Genomic DNA, 19,997 nt, shown 5'->3' with positions numbered 1-19,997 from the left:
CGCCCGGCTATAGTCTCCCTTTCTGGACAGAGTCTGTTTCCAAATCTGAGGCTCATAGCTTTCTGGGGTCTTGGTGCTAACTTTCCAGGAAGACTGGCTTCAGCATCCTTGTATTAGCCACACTGACATACCCAGATAGTTTACATCATGAGGTCAATGAGCTCCTGGACAGTTCTGAGGACTATCCTGGTTACCTTCATTTCAACAAGTCCTGAAAAGACAAAATGGAAAGGAATTATTTTTTGAAGGGAGTAAGAAGGATGCTCATTTGTCTTTGGCTGATTTTCTGATTGAGAGGTAACTGAGATGCAGACCCATTTAATAAAACATTGACAAATATTTCTTGGTTGGACTGTGTGTAGAACCGTGAGCTTTTCACTCAGCTGTTAGTTTCACATTGCAAAAATTATATTCCTCAGACTGTGGGGTCACTGGCATTGGCACCAGGATTTATACCTACTGCTTGTTCTTGCTTTTTTGGAACCTATTCTCTTTGTATGGCTATCTTGCTCAGCCTAGATATAGTAGGGAGGGCCTTGGACCTTCCCCAAAGAATGGATGGGGGGTAGAATGGGGAGCTAGGTGAAGAGAAAGGGAGGAGGGAAGGGAAAATAAACTGGATTGATATGTAAAAATGGAAAAAGATCATTTTCTTTTAAAAAGAGATAGACGATAGATGATAGATAGATAGATAGATAGATAGATAGATAGATAGATAGATAGATAGATAGATAGATAGATTCCTACTCTCTGGATGAGTCTGATGTAGCTGTTGCATTTAAGCATCCCTGTAGAGGGCTTACATATTCAGATACCCACATTCTGTGATAACTAATGCAGAAAAGAAGACAGGAATGGAGGTTTCGTTTTCTGCTTTTCTCTACCTGGTGATAGTATGAAAGGCACTGTTTTCACCAAACCGGGGACTCTGCAGAATATAAAGTACTCCGTGCTGCTAATACTGATGCTTTTCTATTTCTTAGATGTTGTACAACTAGTGTGATGTCCTTTTATTCTAAAGGGTGTTTCAGCTTGAAAGCGACAATAAGAATAGCCAGCACCAAACTCAGCACTCCCGAACACTGTAACACGGGCTTATTGCTGGGGGCAGAGCAATTATAACAGACAGAAGTATGCTGGGGCCTGATTTCAGAGGTGTTTAAAATCCAAAATGTAAGAAATATGGTCTGTGATTGACACTGGGGGAAAAGGGATGTGTTCTTGGATGGCATGTTTCTATGTCCAGTGAAGGGAAGTGTAGATTTAGAATCCCTACAGTCTGCAGCCTGTGGTTCCCTTGGGGCAGAGCCCAGCTTAGCCTACCTTGTACGTCATGACAAAGAGCTTCTCCTTCTACTTTATAAGCATTTTCAGTGACATTAAAGGTTTTCTTTTCTCCACTTTCCAAAGGCCTGTTACAAACTCAAGTGGGTTTGGCAGCCAGGCAGTCTCTTCTGCCTGTAGACTTTTAGATCTTTGAACTCTTTCAGCCTAGGGTTCAGCTGCTGCAAAGTGAACCCTTGTGGAGGTTTGCAAGCTGAGCCTTGGGCTGACTGCCCGTACCTCCCTGGAGCGGCCTCCCTGGCTAACAGCGCTGACTTCAATGGCCTCTGTTATGTCGTTGCAGCAACCAGTTAACCTGGAGGGATGTGCAGCACCTGCTCGTGAAGACGTCACGGCCAGCTCACCTGAAGGCGAATGACTGGAAAGTCAATGGTGCTGGGCATAAAGGTGCGGGCTGAGAGAGGCGCTCTGGTCACCCAAATAGCATTCACTCTTATCATTGACTATACGTTCCAGAAATTTAAAATACCTTGCAGTGCTTTAAGGGTAGTTTCCCAGAGCACACACTGGTTGAAAGGACAGCCTCGGTGTCTCAGAGTCCAGCTCCCTAAATGCCACAACCTTTGCCATGTCGAGGATTTGTGTCATAGCCCTGTTTCAGTCTGCCCCTTGATTTTTGTTTCTCACAAAGAAATGTGATGTGCAAGGCCATGTTAGAGCCACCCATGGAGACACATGCCGACAATCCAAGGACCTGGGAGACCGCAGTGTGAGCACCATGATTCACAGTCAGGCTCCGCCCTCTCGGTTCTCACCTTCAGTTTTCCCATCTTTTGTACAGATGTACAAAATTTACTTCTGATCTCTAAACCTGCTGCCAGTCAGCCCCGATGTTATAGAAGTAACTGATGGCACAGGGGTCCTCTGTCCCCAACACGGACACAGTACGGTAACACGGTGCCATGATCAGGACAGTCAGCCCAGCCAGGTATTTGGGGCCTCTGAGAAGAAAGTTGACAGGAAGTACTTGGAAAACATTCCTGTTGGCTGTGATGTATTAGAGAAAACTTGTCCCCTTTGCTGAAGCTCAGGTCCAACTCCCGTGACTCCAAGCCTGCTGCCACTCTCTGTACATATAGGTCAAGGCTTGCAACTGTGAGGAACGAGGGCCACTCCTTGGAATAAAGAGGTTATTGACCGAGCCTCTTGGATCTTCATTTGCAGTTGCTGGTGGTGTCCCATAACATTGCCTTCCATGTCCATCTTGGTCTAATTAAAAAGAAAAATAGATTGTATCAGATCTTGACCTTGCCCTGAAACTAAGCTTTGAAACTTTCTCTCTTGGCCAAGTCTAATCCTGGATCCAGCCAGCCCGACCGGCACTCCTGACCGTGTGCTGTTGTCGTAAGAACCCTGACAGTAGCAAAAGGAAATTATATTTGAAACAACAGTTGGCCTTGTTTCTATGGTATTTGATGCACATCACGGTCATGTGCCTGGATTTTTAGGGAATGTGTGCTGAAGCTCATACCCAGGGTCTTGTGCAGGCCCGGCAGGTGCCCAATACCGGCACCCTGGACTCTGAGACTTTCAGGTTGGTTTCTCTTGTCTACTCCGAGTTTCCATGTTGGCAGGTCCTCCTAACAGAAAGAAACCTAACCTTGTCCTCTCAAAAGAAAGTTCTGGAGTCTGTCCCAAAGTGGGACACATGTCCCAGCCATTTTTCCTGAGCTGAAAGAGTTCAGTTCAGATGGTAATGAGGCTGGACCCCTAACCAGCTACCAGGGGAACATGTCAGCACCTTGGACTGACCTTGAGGTGGCGGAGTACTCGTGTGGCTGTGTCCTCCCAAGAGCCATGGGACTGGGGGTAGCTTCCTTGCTGGTGGAGGCAAGAAGAGCTGGCTCTGAAGGCTCTGTTTTTTCAGTTAGCCATCTCTATGGATTCGGCTTGGTGGATGCCGAAGCTCTCGTCCTGGAGGCAAGGAAGTGGACAGCAGTGCCATCCCAGCACGTATGCGTGGCCACTGCAGACAAAAGGCCCAGGTAAGGTCTGCTCTGACCCCGGTGATTTCTAAGGTACCCAAGACCTGGCTGTGCAGCACGGGTGGGAGGGAAGTTGTTCAACCCTGCATCTCTATGTACCCAGGCAGGAAGGATCACATGGGTAGTGCCCATCTCTATATGCCCGAGTTTTCTCTTACGTATTGTACAGCTAGGAGAAGATGCATTCCTACATGTGCTACTGTTTAGAGGCCTCCTGTCCTTTTGTAGCAGATGGTGTCAGTGTAGGGGATCTATTTCTCAGCCTGAGTTTCTTGGCCTGTTATTGGAAAGTCTCATCCATATGTTTAGCATAGCCAGTGAGACCAGGGATTTATTTTGCCCATGGGAAGACAAGAGTAGCGGTCACAGGGTTCCTTCTGTTCCACCTGATAGAGGTTGGCACCGTAGTTATAACCCAGCCCCATTGCCCGAGAGCAACAGGGTCTGCCCCTCCTCAGTAGCAGGCTGGAGTACGGGGGCTCGTGGACCACACAACATCTCTGCATATTTTTTTTCCATCCCTATAAACCTTCCTAAGGCTTAAGCATTAGAATGTTTAAACAGGCTCTGAGCAGGCTGTAGGACACTGGCTTTGTCTCTTTTTTTTTTTTTCTGTGCTATCCTGTGGAGGAAGTGTTTTTAAACCAGTTACATGTGTTGGTTGTGGATTTTTTTTAAAGAAAACAACAAAAATGGACTGTAACATGAATCAGATGGGAAGAAGCCTGCTCCTTTCGAAAATCAGATTATCCTGAATTTGTGTCATTGCGGCTGTGTTTTCTAAGAATGTGAACACGGTGTTTCGTTCCCTTTGGGAAATGTGTGCTTGAATGAGATTTGATGAAGTCATTAGCAGGGCTGGGGATGTGAACACCTGCCTGCCATGCGTACAGCCATTGGTCCATCCCCAGCACTGAAAAACGAAAACCCAAAAACGGGGGTCAGGGACAGCTCAGTCAGTAAAGCACCTGATGCAGAGGCATGCGGACAGAGCCACGTGATCTGGTGGTCAGCAGCACAGGCCTGTAACCTCAGCACTGGGAGGTGGAGACAAAGGGATCCTCAGAAATGACTGGCCAGCTAGTCCAGGCTTCCACGTGTGTGTGTGTGTGTGTGTGTGTGTGTGTGTGTGTGTGTGTGTGTGAGCGTGCGTGCGTGCGTGCGTGCAGGACACACTGTTCTCTCTACAAATACAGACCTCATCTTTGAGTTCTCCTCTTCCATGAACATGTACACCTCAAAATACTGAGAGCTGTGTTTCTTGAGCATTCCTTGAAAACTGTGGGAGTTCAGAGAGTATTTGCAGGATGAATAGCCACTGAAGGACCTCCCAAAGCATATTTCCACCCTGTGGCTAATTGTACCCACTGACCACTGGGGCCATGGCTCTACGACCAGACAGGTCTACCGGCCGGCATGCAGGCCTCCCCACTGTCTTCTTAAGACCTCGTTTCCTCCAGAAAGCTTTTGTGCTAAATCTAAGTAGGAGGGGGCTGCTGTGAGTTCAAGGGGGGCTTTGCCTAGGCTGACTTTGTCTGCTGGGAGCTGCCTGCTACACGGGTTAGACGAGCCCATCTCTTGCTCTGGTCCCTGACCTATGGTGTTGCCGCTTCCCTCCCACCCAGCTTCCCAGCCAGGGCATCTCCTGAATGAAGCATTCTTTTCCTGCCAGAAATCTGTTTAAGATGATCGAGCGGTCCCTAGCCACCGAGTGCTTGTTTTTATTTTTATTTTATTTTGTTTCTTTGAGTGAAAGCACACAGAGTCTAGACAGCATAGAGGTTGAGGGAACCCACGCGAACATACAGTATGACATTGTTCCTATCCTTTGAGGAAAGTAAGGACCCTACCAACTCCGAAAGGGGGCAAGAATCGGACTTCTGTTTCTAAAGGAAAAATCCTCTTCCCCCTTTGCTGCTTCTGACTCTGTCTGGAATTTTCAGCTAACCTCCTGTCTCAGACCGCTTGCCCAGCTTCACCTAAGGACATAAAGGCCTTCAGAGGGAACAGCTAGCCCCTCTCTGTCAGTGTGTCTCACCTCCTACGGAGCTACAGCTCTGCAATCAGGCTGCAGGGGGGGTCCAGCTGTCTGCACCGGGCTGCTGACCCCATCTCCCATCTCTTGGCCTCATGCTTCCCACCCCCGGCTTTGCTCAGCTGAGGTCACCTGGCTTTACATGGACAGGAAGTTCCCCCCATTTCTGCTTTTCCCTCTCCCTGCCGCTCAGACCCATTGACCACTCTCTGTCTCCTTCTGAGTTCTTTTGTGGGTGAAGCCCCTACGTCTTTATGTCTTAAATCTGGGCCTCTGCTGCTTCCCATGGCTAGACAGAGTGAGAGCAAGGTGGGGGAGAGAGAACGGGAGAAGGCGAGAGGGAGTGGTGGGGTGGGAATATTTGTAATATCACTGTATATTGTGTAGGGCATGTTTACCTGCCGTTCCCCTTGGTGAAAGGAAACGCTACCCTGTTGTGACCAGAGGTCCCAGCACTATGTTTACTAGACTTTCAGTCCAGGATCTGGAAGGCATTGTGGCTGCATCTGCTATGTCTATGGTGATGTTGTAGGGGGTCCTGGGTCAGAGTGGCTAGGGTGTTTATTGGGGCACCCATCCCTTTGGTCGTATAGGGCAGCAACCCCTGAGTGGGATACATCCCTCTCCTGAACAGGGTAGGTCCTGGAACTCAGAGAGACAGAAGCTCTGACAAGAACTCCCCTTGCTACAGAGCCTTCCTGATCACCCAGCGTTGCTTAGAAACTGGCATCATGTCACTAGGCCCAAAGGACCACACGGCACTGGCACTCAGTGGACCCTAGCATCCCTCTATTGCTCGGCTTTCTCCTGTGCCACCCAGCTGGTGTGCCACAGCCCCTGAAAGCTTAGTCCAAGATGAAGGGGACAGAAAAACCAACAGCCAGGAGTGGGAAGGGCTGGAGCATGTGACTTCACCTGTGATGACAATCACAATACATGACTTCACCTCCCTCTCTAGGAGAAAGCTACCCTTGGTTCTCTGAAATCTGAAGAGAAGACGTCTCTGGTGTGGAGAAGGACTGGCCAGTGGGGGCTCAGGGCATTTACAATCCGGACACTGACCATTTAGGGACACTTGACTTTACATAGATGCTCCTCAGGTTATCATAGGCAACCCATCAGGGAAGAGGGTGACAGGAAGAGCGTCTTAGGTGACAACCAAAGGAGCAGGACCTCTGCTCTTACTGGACCTTGTTGAGTAAGCACTACAGCCCATTGTCCCCAAAGAACCCACAATACACAGAGCTAAAGCCAAGGCTTCCTCTGCAGGACCCACAGTGCAAGACTTTCATGGACCGTAGTCTGCAAATGCTAACTCTAAATGCCAGAACAAGGGACGATCACTTGAACCTAAGGACAAGTAGAAGCTGCTTAAGCGTCCTGTGGATATTATTGGATGAGAACCTAAGCGTGACCTGGGTAGCAGCTCCTGTGATATCCAAACACAATGTAGGTTCAAGGCATCCTTCCCTGTTTTGAGGCACAAGACATTTTAATTTATTTAGAGCCTTTCTTCCACGAAGGGATGGCAAATAGGATCATAAGCAGTGACTTTTGCCTGTGCAGGCGGGTAAAATGAATTCTTTCATAGCTTCTATTCAAGTGAAAAAAAAGACAAGCTTTGTATAATTTCTTTGAATTATTAAAATCACAGTTGACCCATTGGGTTTTTCTGGCCAGTACTTCCCTGCATTTTAAAACATCCAGACTTCTGTGGAGCAGTCTGTGACATCCACGGCTCCCGACTTGAGGGTGGCGAGGTGACAGCAACTGGAGTCAGCTAAGCCGGCAGAGAGCATGGGAGCAGTACCTGTGCATCTTTTCCGCTTTTCAAGATTCCCATCCAGAATTTCGCTCCCATCGACCTATCTTTTATTTCAAGCTTCTTTCTTATTTTATTTCAAGCTCCCCCCTCTCCATCCTCCTTCTTCTCTCCCTCCCTTCTTCTATAGACATTGAGGATAATCTATACAGAAGATGATCAATTACAGATGTCTGTCTAGAACTGACTCTAGGTTAATTGCCTGCTACCTTTTCTGTATTTCATTATTTCTGGGATTTCATTAAGCCACACTGCTTATATGATACTCTCTGTATGTCTGTGAATGACAGATAATGGGTGACAGTTTCATTGTTTGCATTGCTGTTTCCTGAGACTGAGAAGCTTCTGTAAAGATGCCTTTTTATTGACTGTTGCTGACTCATTGACATTGAACTCGGAGCCTCTGATGCCTTCACTAGTGCCAGAATTAGATGCGGTTCATCTATTCTCCTATAAGACACACCATAGCCTTCGAGGACCCAAGAGCAGCTCAGCCTGAGCTTGAGGTGTTTAGGGTCAGGGCTTGAAAGTAGCAAAACCCCAAAGAAAGTTTGAACGTGGAAAGCCCACTGTTACAGAAAGTGTGAAATGGGAACCTGTGTGTAGTGTGAGAGCTGAAACAAGAAACCAAGTGGCCCGACCTCAGCTGGGACCTGTGCTGGGTGACTCGGACTTCGCTGCTCTGTGCATGTCCACAGATGACCACAAAGGTGCCATGAGTCTTAAAACTGATTATACAAATATCTTCTAGTGAGCAGGCAAAATGGCAAACTCATAATCTGAACCATAAGAACTGACTATGGATTCTAATGTCTGCTTTAGCTGCCTATCAGACTAAATCTCAGACTGTTGTTAGCACTGGACATAGAATAAAAGGGTGTGCTATAAATACACATTGTATGCTCTGTAGAATGATGAATTATGGATCAACTAATCTAAGTTAGTTGTGGAATATGTTCATTTTCATTGCTAAATTTTATTTCTAGCCTAAATGTCATGCTGTGGTTTAAAAATCAAAAGTAATCTCATCTAGTTGGATATATAATCCCAACATTCAGGAGGTGGAGGCTGGAAGGTCAGGATTTCAAGGTCATCCTCCTGCACATAGTTGGTTCAAGACCAGCCTCAGTTATATATAACCTTGTCTCAACTTTCCCCCAGTCCAAAATATACATGCTCATGTGGCATATCATATGTCACTAGAAAAATGGTCTTTCCTTGGATGATTCTGTTGGTAGCATTAATTCTCAAACACAGATCTAGGAAGTGTCTCACTGAGCTGTTTTCCCATACTCGGATTTAGTATGTAGACCCTAGTGAATACTCCCACCTACCAACTCACGAATCTTGAAAGGTCACTGAAAATAGTCCCTGGACCAGCTTCTTCTCTATGGGCCCCAGTGGATCAGCTACCCCTTCTTCCCTATGCAGATGCCAAATATAGCAGAGGGAAGATCTCTGTTATCTCTTAATGTCCATGGGTATCTTCAGAATTGACTGATGAGAAAAACAGGAGCTCCAGTTCTTGCCCCCCAGTACTGCCAAGTGGAAAGACAGCATTGGCCTGCCAATGCAAGGCTGCAGGAGCTGAGTGAGGACTGGGCTGCCAATGCAAGGCTGCAGGAGCTGAGTGCCAACCGAACTGCCAGTGCAAGGCTGCAGGAGCTGGAGTGAAGTCTTCAGCGTGAAACTAAAAATCATGGCTTCTAGTAGCTTCTTGGTTAGATCAGAAAGATAAGTGGAGAGTCAGACAGCACCAGCGGGCCAAGTTTCTACCAGGGGTCTGCCTTCCTCTGATTGTCCCTGCTGCTTAGTTACTTGAAGATATTTATCTTTGACCTCGAATATCATTCTGTTACAAGTGCCAGAAAATTAGGAGTTTTTCTACATCTTTATACATTGGGGAAAACTAGGAAGCCAGCATATTCATGGTGTGGGTGGAGATTATGTTATGTTATGATGGCTTTCACCTAGTATCCCTCTGCCTTCTTGGAATGGAGTAGGTCTAGAGTCTTAAGGATGCAAGGAGGACTTCTGGTGGTGAGTAATGGGAAGTGGCATTTCTGTGTCATTAGGGATCTCATTCAAGTCCCCAGTGCCCCTCAGTTAAGCGGAGACTGCTCCTTTTAATTTATTGAGTTCCTCCAGGACTCTGGGACAATGACCGCACACAAGACAACAACTTCAGAATTTAATTGCAGAAAGCCTTTGCAGTCAGGAGCTTTAAGATCTTCCTAAGTCAATTTTTATTATTAAAGAACAGTGTACACGGGACAATCATAGACCCTGTGATTCTTAAAACCAAGGTAAAAAAAAAATTAAATTTACAGTTAAGTTATGTTTTCTGTATTGTCTTTGCAATGATTGCAGAACAGGGAATGGTTCCCATTGTTTCTTAAAGCTCTATTCCTTTTATGAGTTCACTTACGTTCTGTCTTGGAGTTAAGTGAACCTTACAAGTAATGGCTTTTGTCACTTGGCTTCATGACTTCGAGTTTCTGTCAAAAGCCAAGACAATTGCAGCTCGGATGTTTTGACCATTTCCAAAGCCTCCTTTTTGCTTTTCATTAAGAAATGTAAAAGCCCCTTATTTGGGGTGTTAGGTTATTTGCTTCAGCAACAGCAGCAGAAATAAAGGCCAGGAAGGACATCGTACCCTTGCAGTGAGGAGTGTCCTGGGTACCAACCTTTCTCTAGGACTTGCAGGAATGAGGAGCCCTGGTAGCCGAGTGATTTCACAGTTAAGAGATTTCACATAAAAACTAATTGTTACAATTACTTTTGTGCCCCGGGCAGGCTGGTCCCCAACCCCAGAGGAGCTTAATATCTTGGCTGTGAAAACCGAGACAGGAGACGCCATTAATTCCTGCAGGGGCTGAACTGCCCACTGGCCCGCCATCCTGGCACAGCGGCAGAGTGGCTCCTGTGGGAGAGACCAGCCCAGACTCCTCTCTTAGTGCTCACACTAAGACAAGAGAGGCTGAATGGAATGAGTTCTTCCTCTAGATTTGGGTGCATTGAGCCCCGAGCTGCGACCGTGGGCATTAGCCGTGGAATGGTGTTTAGCTCTGTTTTTTTCACTGTGTTCCTGTTCACTTAAATCTTGTGTCCTCATCCTTGGGATCCAGCTTTCCTCAGTAGGTTCCATGTCTATTTCTAGAGGGTGGTGACTGTTGTCAAAAGACTGAGGGAGGGAACAGGGCTTTAATACTGGTCAGAACCTTGTTGGCTTCAATGTTGCTTTCTCCTTGGGGAAGTGTTAGAAGGTTAAGAGTGAGGTCATTCCTGGGTCTCACATTTCAAAGCCCTGGAGGGACACTGGTGGCCCCATGAGCCCACCTTCACTAAGGAGACTCTTGTCATCAACTCATTCGGTTTGCATTTTGAGTACATAGGCCAGGTACTATAGGTGAACACTAGTTGGTAGGGTACGTGGGTCTACTATGTGAGCCCTGCAAGGCCTGGGTCTCTCTGGAACTTTGTGTTTGTGCTGTGTGCTGCCACAGTGCTGGTGCCCTGGACCAATAAACCCAGACAGTAAAACCCGAAGAAAGTGATGAAAGGAGCCAGCCTCTAAGTCAATTTATGGTACATGCAAAGTGTGTTTTTCAAATTTTTATAGAGTCTCGGGGGCATTACGTCACTCTTCCTAGCTGTTTTGAATGGTTTCTTGTGACTCAGGCCCAGTAGAGCCCAGAGATACCACTCCTAAGAGACTCCAAGCACGCATTTGTTCCAGGCCTCTCTAAAGTAAAACCCTGCACAGAAGGAAAAGCCTTCCTATCATAAACCCAGCTCAGGCCAGGTAGCAGGGAATTCCTAATGTGCTAATTGGGTGGCAATCAGGTCTCTACCAAAGAATGCCATCTTTATTCAGTTTACAAATTGGTAGGGAGGGGCCAAACTTTTCGAGTCGTAAACCCTCAAAGCAGCCTGTGGACCACAGGTTTGGGTGACTGGAGATGTAGAGGTGTGCTTGCCCTCATCTTCCATCCCATGTGACAGAAGGGCCATTGGATTGTGAAAGTGCCATCATTCATTCCATTCATGGGCCAGTGGGTTGGTAATCTTCCAGCAGGATAGCTGGAAGTAGACCAGCTGCGCAAATTCGGTCTCTTGAATGTGAGTCTACCCAAGGAGACACGGCACAGAGATTGAACCTTTGCCTCCGTAGCCATGTGACGTTGAGTGCAGTCCTTACTTCTCTCTGAATGGATGATTTAATCCTCATAAGCTTTCCAACCAATGCCTTGTGTTGGTTGGTCATCATTCATAATGCTATCTCCAAGGATAAAGCCGGGTAGTTCTTAAAGCTCTTGAGACAGCGAGTTGACTCCATGCTATTTAAAGAGGGGTACCTCCTGGGTGCCAAAGGGAAGGTCTCCAGATACAATGGCCCCAAGTGTACATGAAGACCCATAAACAAATTCTAGAAATACAAAGTTTTCTGAGCAGTGGCCAGAATGGAGCACCCAAGACTGTGACCCTTGGGGACTCCCAGAAGCCACAGCACGGAAGGAACAGACTAGGGCACTGGAGCGCATGGCCCTCCTTGTGTGGGACTAAGACTTGGGTGTCCAGCACTGTGCTGTTTTCCCTCCCCAGGAGCATCCCCATAGTGCAGGTGCTGCGGACCACAGCCCTGACCAATGCCTGTGCGGAGCACTCAGACCAGCGGGTGATCTACCTGGAACATGTGGTAGTCCGCATCTCTATCTCACACCCACGCCGGGGAGACCTCCAGATCCACCTGATTTCTCCCTCTGGAACCAAGTCTCAACTTTTGGCAAAAAGGTAAGGCCACACTCTCTTAGGATTTGCTCCTCACCAAGGCCCTGCAGGCTCTTTGAATCCCTGTATGATCCCCTGAACAGGGAAGTGGGGATTCTCCCTGGGTCTACACAGGCAGGACCTACAACTCTGAAGAGCAGGCCAGGGTCTTTAAAACAGACCCGTGAAACCTTAATCTTTGAGAAGTGATAGGAGTTGTTGCCTGTTGGTGGGGTGGGGTGAGAGTAGAATTCGCGTTATGTCCCCATTGTTCCTTGAAATGCCTTAAAGGTCATGACCATCCTGTTCAGTTGGCACTTAAGTTGAGGTACCCCAAGGTTTGTTTTTCTCTGGGAACATCCCCCACAGTTCTGGAATGCTCCCAAGGGCCAGGAGTGACTGCTGAGGTACAGGGGTGGTTCTCAGGCTCTTCTCCACAGCCTCCCCTCTGCAAGGGCTTGAGCTCCAGTTTGGGACTGCTGGAGCTTCCTCGCTTTCTGCAGGGTTGTGGAAGGCTGTGCTGTGCGGTCATGTCTTGGATGTCTTATGTGCACTTATGACATGAAGGCAAGTGCTCAGATGGGCTTTAATAGCTTGCAGGAAAATAGAGCAGGGGCATTTGTAGGAACCTGGAGGAACTTAGGGAGAGCTAGGGCACATATAATCTCTTTCTAGCTACAGAGAGGGGCTTTGTTTGTTTTTCACAGACAAACCAATATTTCGAGAACTTGCATGTGTCCCTCAGCCCTTGAGGAAGTGCCTGTGCCTAGGTGTACCCTGTCTGTCATACCCCTTTTTTTGGGATATAGGAAGCCTGGGAAATTGAGAAGCAAGTTGTATGGGAAATGCTCACACACGAGTCAGGCAGTAGCCACCATTTTCCTTAACACTGTAACCACTCTTCTTAAGTAAGACAGCTGTAGGAGAGCCATGAAGGGTTTCCCGGAGCACTGTCCCAGGAAGAGAGGTCCGTTCTGTGCCTTCCACCCCTCTATGTGGCTTCCAGTGTCAGCAGTCCACAGATGGGGCAGCAAGCAGTGGGCCACGGGCCTGGCATCAGCTTTGTTCTCAGTGCAGTTGAGTCAGAGTTGACAGCAACTGTAGTGGCTGGGTTCCAGGAGTCCCTAGCAGCTCCCACTTTCCTAGCAGAAGGCCAGCATAGAGGCATCTCCTCTCCTGAAGGCCACCTCAGCCGTGTTCAGCCACACTCATCCTTGCTCAACCTCTGCACAAGGGCTGGGGGGGGGGGGAGGGGGACCAGCAGGGACACGCAGTTGGAAGGTGCCAGCCAGCAAGCTGAAGCTTGAAGGCATTTGGCTTCCACATTTTAAACATGTTGTCTAAAGAGCTACATTTCTAGCATTTGCTAGACTTGGAGGCTCGCCCTCTCGGAACCCACTCTAGAACAGTCTAGTGGAGGACAGGTCTGCCTCAGGGGCACCCCGTGCTGCCTGCTCCATGCTCCAGCCTGGCTTCCATCTCCTCCCAGCTGTGTCTACATCTGGAAGCATCAGAGTTTGCGACCCCTTTGTGCCCTCCCCAGAGGCAAAGCCTGCCTGAGAGACTCTGGTGTGAATATTCAAGGCCACGGGGGGGGGGGGGTTAATGGCGAGGGGCTGGGGGCAGGTGGTAGGCAGGAGAGGTACGGTGGATACGTGGCTTGTGTCTTGGAGCACGGACAGGTAGGCTTATGACCCAGCCTCTGCGCAGCCCAGGAGCCAGGCACTTGGCCTCTCTTTATTGCTCATCTGGATATACCATCCCACTCATCCATAAACATTAAAGAATGTTATAAGAATCAAATATGAGAATAGAGATAAGAACGCTTGGCTACTGTTCATGTTCCGCTGAAATCAATCCAGCCCTGTGACCTGTGAGAACCTTCCAGCACCCAACAGGCCTACTGCCAGCTGTGCCTTGCTTCCCCTCTGACCTGTCAATCACCCTTATGTATTAGCCCAGGTGTCTGAGCTCCCTGCAACCCGGAGCAGGTCCTGTGGGTTTGTTCGGACCTCCCCGGTTGCTAGGAGTGCCTGCAAGTACTGGAAAGCATCGCCCCGGGGCCACCTGGCAGTCTTGGGAATTTGGGGTTTTGCCAAGAGTCTGTGCATGCTATCAAGATTGTGGTTTGGGAATCCATTACTCTCTACCTTACTTCACATCTTACTGGGCTCTGCAGGCATTTCAGCTTGCCAGGTTTCTTTTTTTTTTTTTACATTGAAAGTTGGCATTCCTATTCGACAAGACAGTTTGTCCTTGTCTTAGCTCTGGTGTGTCAGGTTACACTTGGCTTTGTATGAAAGTCACCCTTGACCTTGGCGGTTTCTTAGAATTATTTCCCCCTGAAAAGAATGTTTACTTAAACAGCATCCTGTTGTTTCCAGTGTTCAAGGAGCCCCCAGGCCAGAATGGAATCGAACGTCCTTATTTGATCTGACGGACATTAGGAGTCCGGTCCTGCAGGCAAACTCTTATCTCCAAAGAGAAAAATGCCTAGTTTTAGAGGGCTGGCCGTGTAGCTCAGTGGTAGACTGCTGGCCTAGCATGACAGGGTTTTGGTTCAATCCCGCAGCATCGAAAGAAGGGAAAATTAGTGTTAACAGTTTCTTCTGTTTCTGTCTGAACTAAATAGGAAAAATGGAGGAGGCTGAAGGTTCAGGGGCTAGTGGAGACAGCTGAGGGAAGACCGTCTAGTCTGGAAAGGGGGGAACCATCAAACCTCCAAAGAGTGCACTACCTGAGTGTGTGCAGAAAGCCTCTTTCTCCCCCCCCCCCAGGCCTCTCCCAGAGGACACACAGACCAGTTCCTGTTTGTTGTTGGGCACTTGAGGTGGACCTGCCTCACCAAATGCAGAGAGGTTCTATGAGCTAATGGCTGTGGGCCTCAGCTGTAAGACTTTGAAAACAGCCAGAAGAGTCAGTGGACAAAGGCACTTGCCCCCCAGCCCACCTGAACTCGAATCCTTGGAACCCACGTGGTGGAAGGAAGAGAGCTGACCCCTGCCCCAGACAGGGCCTTCATTTTCTAACGCAGCGTTTCCTATTGCAGATTGCTGGATTTCTCCAATGAGGGGTTCACAAACTGGGAATTCATGACAGTCCACTGCTGGGGAGAAAAAGCTGAAGGGGAATGGACTTTGGAAATTCAGGATATCCCATCCCAGGTCCGCAACCCGGAGAAACAAGGTCAGTGGCTCTCGGCATTCCACGGCCTCTTTCACGTGTCAGTCTGAATGGCAGTGCTGCTGGTCGGTCATTGTCGTAATCGTTTTCAAGTCCGGTAACTTGTGTACATTCATGATGACTGTTGCACAACCATCCCATTTAATTCCAGAACAGCTCACCCCCTCAGAGGCAAATGCTGTACTGTACAACAGTGGCTCCCATCGCTTCCCCTGACCACCTGCTGCCTCCAGTTTACTTCTTGCCTCTGAATTTTTCTATTTGGACATTTCCTATAAACGAATGCGTATGGTGTGTGGGTTCTTTCACTCGGCATTATTTTCAAGGTCAGTCTATGGCGTAGTATACCTCAGATTTCATTGCTTTCTTGACCAAATAATACTCCTTTGGATGGTATCCTGTTTATTGTTGGCCAGTCATTGACTGATGGAAACATGGATTATTTTCACCATCTAGCCATTGTGAATGGGACCTGCAGGAACATTCGTGCGCATGGACATGGGTTTCCATTTCTCCCAGTTTTAACCCGAGGTGTGGGGTCGCCGGGCCTGACGCGGCACTGTTTTAGCGTTCGCCAGTGTCAGGGAGGTGGACTGCTCCACATCCTCTCCAGCGCTTGTTGTTGACTTCTCTGTGCTAATCACCATCTGGTGGGTGTGAGGTGGTAGCTGCTGTCTTGATTTGCAACTCCCCGATGACTGAGGAAGTTAAATATCTTTTCATGTTCTTGTTGTTCATTTGGCGTATATTCTTTGGGGAGATGTTTGTTCAAGTTCTTCGCCTATTTTTAAAATTGGGTTCCTTGTTTTTGTGTTGCAGGAATTTTTATCACGTATGTGATTTTAAGATATTTTTCTCATCCCATGGGTTGTGTTTACTTGAGTGATGGGATCTTTTCATGTACAGAACTTTGTAATGAGGCCCAGTTCTTTTAGTATCATATATACATATATGTATATGTATATATATGTGTGTGTATGTATATATATATATATATATATGTTGCTGTCATAGTTTACTTTCCGTTGCTGTGATAAACACTATGCATGAGCAAAAGCAGTTTGGAGAAGGGAAGGGCTTTGGTTAGACTCCAGGGAAGCCAGATCAGGAACTCAAGACAGAAACCTAGAGGTAGAAACTGAAGCAGAAGCCATGGAGGAGTGTTGATTACTGGCTTGCTCCCCCCCCCCCGCTTCCTCTTATACAGCCCAGGCCCACCTTCCCAAGAATGGGACTAATCAGGAAAATTCTCCACATCATGATGAGTAGCTCTACTCAGCGTCAAGCTGAAACCAGCACCAATAGCCCAAGAATTTATCCCCGTGTTCCCTTCAAGGATTTTGTGATCTGGGCTGTTTAATTTAGGCATTGGCTCCATTTTAGCTCATTGTGATGGTTTGAATGAAAATGGCCCCCTTCTAACCTCACATGCTTGAATCCTTGGTCCCCAGTTTGTGGAACCGTTTGTGAAGGAGTAGGAGATATGGCCCTGTTAGAGGAGGTGTGTCACTGGGGGTGGGTGTGTCACTGGGGGGTGGGTGGCCTTTGAGGTTTCAAAAGTCCATGCCTGTGGATCAAGATGTGAGTTCTCAGCTACTGTTTTGGTGCCGTGCCTGTCATCTTGCTTCCATGTTCACCACCGTGATGGTCTAATCTTCTAAAACGATAGCCCCCCCCCCAAACTAAACACTTTCTTTTATGAGTTGCCTTGGTCATGATGTCTGATAGAAGCAATCATAAGACACCAATGCATGTGTTTTGAGGAGAGGTGCCAGATCATCCTTTTGCATAGGGCTATAATTTTCTAAGCACTGTTTGTTAAAGAGAGTCTTCTTTCTCCGTACTGTGGTGCAGGCACTGTTGTCAATATTCCCTGATACAAGGATTTAGTCTCAACTCCCAATTCCTGTTGCATCGCACTGCTTTATAAATTTGCGGTCTTCCAGCTTGGTTATTTTTCAAAATTGTTTTGGATGTTTTGATTCACTTGTAAATTTGTATGACTTTTAGGATGACCCTGTGAATTTCCTCCCCCCCTCTCTCTCGCATTAGCTTTCATAACATTTAAATAATTTTAGACATGTGGCCATCTTAACAGTAACTCTTGCCAGGTGGTGGCGGCACACACCTTTAACCCCAGCACTCGGGAGGCTGAGGCAGGTGGATCTCTGTGAGGCCAGCCTGGTCTACAGAGGGAGTTCTAGGACAGCCAGGGCTCCACAGAGAAACCCTGTCTTGAAAAGAACAAGTAAAAGAAAAGTAGTAACTCTCCCAGCCCATCAACATGGGTGCTTTCTCTTTCCTTCACTTTATTTCGCAGGCCAGCAATGCTTTGCTTTTCGTTCTCAGTGTGCAGGCCATGTCCTACTAACTAATTGCCAAGTATTTTGTTCTTTGGGGTGCTACTCTAAGTGAAACAATATTTTCTTTTTTAATTTAAATTTTTATTTTATGTGTATGGGTGTTTTGCTTACATGTCTGTCTGTGCCACACTTGCATGCCTGGTGCCAGTGGAGGCCAGAAGGTATCAGGTCCCCTGGAACTGGAGTTTACAGATGCTTGTTAGCCACTGTATGGATAATAGGAATTGAATCCAGGTCCTCTGGAAGAGCAGCCGGTGATCTTAACCACTGAACTCTCTCTCTCTCTCTCCCTAGTTTTTTTTGTTGTTGTTGTTGTTAAGATTTACTTTTATGTATGCATATGTGTACATGCCTATGTGAGTGTATGCCATGTGTGTTCAGGTGCCCAGGGAGGTGAAAAGAGGGCGTCGGATCCTCTGGAGGTGGAGTTGCAGGCAGCTCTAAGCACCAGCTATGATGCTGGGAGCTGAGCTCTTTGAGAAAGCAGCAAATGTTTTTAATTCCTGAGCCATCTTTCTAGCCCCTAGAGTTTTTTGCTTTCTTAGTTTTTGTTCTGGATGGTTTGTATCTCTGATAATTTTCACAGCTTTCTGTAACTCCTCCTAATTAATAATCTATTTAATGAATATTTACTGAGTAACTACTAGGGGCCAGGCACTGATCTAGGTGATGGAGTTAGACCAAGAAACAAAGCTGGGGTAACCATTCCATCCTGTAGTCCCCCACAGAGGCTCGTTAACTTGGCCCCACAGTTCTCTGTAGATTCATAGTTATATATGGGCCACGCTGGAATCTTAGTGTGGTGTGGAATATTTCCCTGAAGTTAGCTTTGCTCCTGTCCCTTTCCTATGAAGACACACACCTTCCTCAATCGGCCTATGAACGTCTAATATCCTCTTGCCTTCACTTCAACTTTTATAAAGCAGAGCTTCAGGGTGTCGTATTGTTGTTTTATGGGGGTGGGGGCAGAGGTTTACTTTAAGTGAGCAAGTCATCTGTGAGAACTCTCTCGATTTACTTTCTGACTTTAAAGTAGCTATTATAAGAAAATATTGATAAATTCTAAAAATATGAAAGCATAAAATTTTAATGACTTTTTCCATTTTCATAGTAGAGGCTCTTAAATTGTTTCTTTTATAATCCCCAAAACCTATGGGCCTAGCATTAAAATATGAGGTTGCTTTTCCGTGCCAGCCACCACTCTGGGTACCTCAGAGTTCCTGTCCCTGTACCAGCCCACCAGCCTGCTTGCCCACTGGCCTGCTTGCCTGTGAGGCTGGTTCTATGGGCAGAAGCACATGGAGCCTGATGGCATGCCTCTTCACCTCTCTGTTTCCTTTGTGGGGTGTGTGTGTGTGTGTGTGTGTGTGTGTGTGTGTGTGTGTGTGTGTGTGTGAGTGTGTGTGTGGCAGGGCGTTCAAGACAGGGTTTCTCTTTAGCTTTGGAACCTGTCCTGTTGTAGACCAGGCTGGCCTCGAACTCACAGAGATCCACCTGCTTCTGCCTCCCAAGTGCTGGGATTAAAGGCGTGCGCCACCACCGTCCGGCCTCTTCACCTCTCTGGGCCAGTCATGAGCAGAAAACAGTGATCCCTGCCCTGTCTAGGGCAGCTAAGAAGGCCTAAGGCTGACCCCTTTGGCACTGCTTCCTAAGCGCTGTCCTGTGTGAGCCTCTTTAACAGGATAGCCTCTATCTTAGTTAGGTTTCTGTTGTTGTGATCAAAGCCATAATCAAAAGCATGAAGAGGAGAGGGTTTATTTTCATCTTACGCTTTCAGATCATACTTCATCCCTGAGGGAAGTCGGACCAGAAACTGAAGGCAGGACCTGAAGCAGAGGCCATGCTTACTGCCTTGTTGCTCATGGCTGGTTCAGCCTGCTCTCTTATACAACCCAGGACCACCAGCCCAGGGGTGATACCACGCACAGTGAGCTGGTCCCTCCACATCAGTCCTTAAAGAAAATGAGCTAAAGAGGTACCCACAGGTGTTCTGATAGAGGCATTTTCTTAACTGAGGTTTCTCTTCCCAGATATGTCTAGGTTTGAGTCAAGCGGACATAAAAGCTACCCAGCACAGCCACCCTCTGCAGTGGTCACATGGTACAGTGGTTAAAACTCTGGTCTTGGGAGCCAGATCCTGCTGATGCCTACCATCTCGAGCAAAGCACTAGCCTTCCTGGGCTTCAGTCTCCTAACTTAGAAAATGGGATAACAGGGACTAAGGAGACGGCTCAGTCAGCTAAGTGCCAGCCTTGCAAGCATGAAGAAGCCTAGCACCCACATCAAAGCCAAGCACTGTGACACATGTCTGTGATCCTAGTGACGGGCCCTGTGGCCGGAAGATCCCTGCAGGCCAACCATCCTCACTGAATTAGTGAGCTCAAGGTTTGGCAAGAGGCCCTATCTCAAAAACTATGGTGGAGAGCAATCAGGAAAAACACCCACCACCAACCTCTGACTTTTGAACACATGCACGAATATGAACATGTACACAT

The 19,997-nt window shown here is 47.6% G+C and overlaps 1 protein-coding gene across 1 annotated transcript in view; it reads left to right on the top strand.

The window, feature by feature from the left end:
* The window catches only part of Pcsk6 (proprotein convertase subtilisin/kexin type 6), a 168,942-nt gene that overhangs the window by 89,807 nt on the left and 59,138 nt on the right, over positions 1-19,997 (top strand). The window contains exons 11-14 of the mRNA XM_013350233.2: positions 1,628-1,731; positions 3,212-3,329; positions 11,792-11,980; positions 15,006-15,142. Coding sequence (XP_013205687.2) covers positions 1,628-1,731; positions 3,212-3,329; positions 11,792-11,980; positions 15,006-15,142 — 548 coding nt within the window. The remainder of the gene's footprint in view (positions 1-1,627; positions 1,732-3,211; positions 3,330-11,791; positions 11,981-15,005; positions 15,143-19,997) is intronic.

The sequence above is a fragment of the Microtus ochrogaster genome, chromosome 22 (assembly GCF_000317375.1).
Source record: "Microtus ochrogaster isolate Prairie Vole_2 chromosome 22, MicOch1.0, whole genome shotgun sequence".
NCBI classification, from domain to species: Eukaryota; Metazoa; Chordata; class Mammalia; order Rodentia; family Cricetidae; genus Microtus; species Microtus ochrogaster.
The sequence above is the reverse complement of the archived record's forward strand: the minus strand, read 5'-3'. Positions and strand labels throughout refer to the sequence as shown.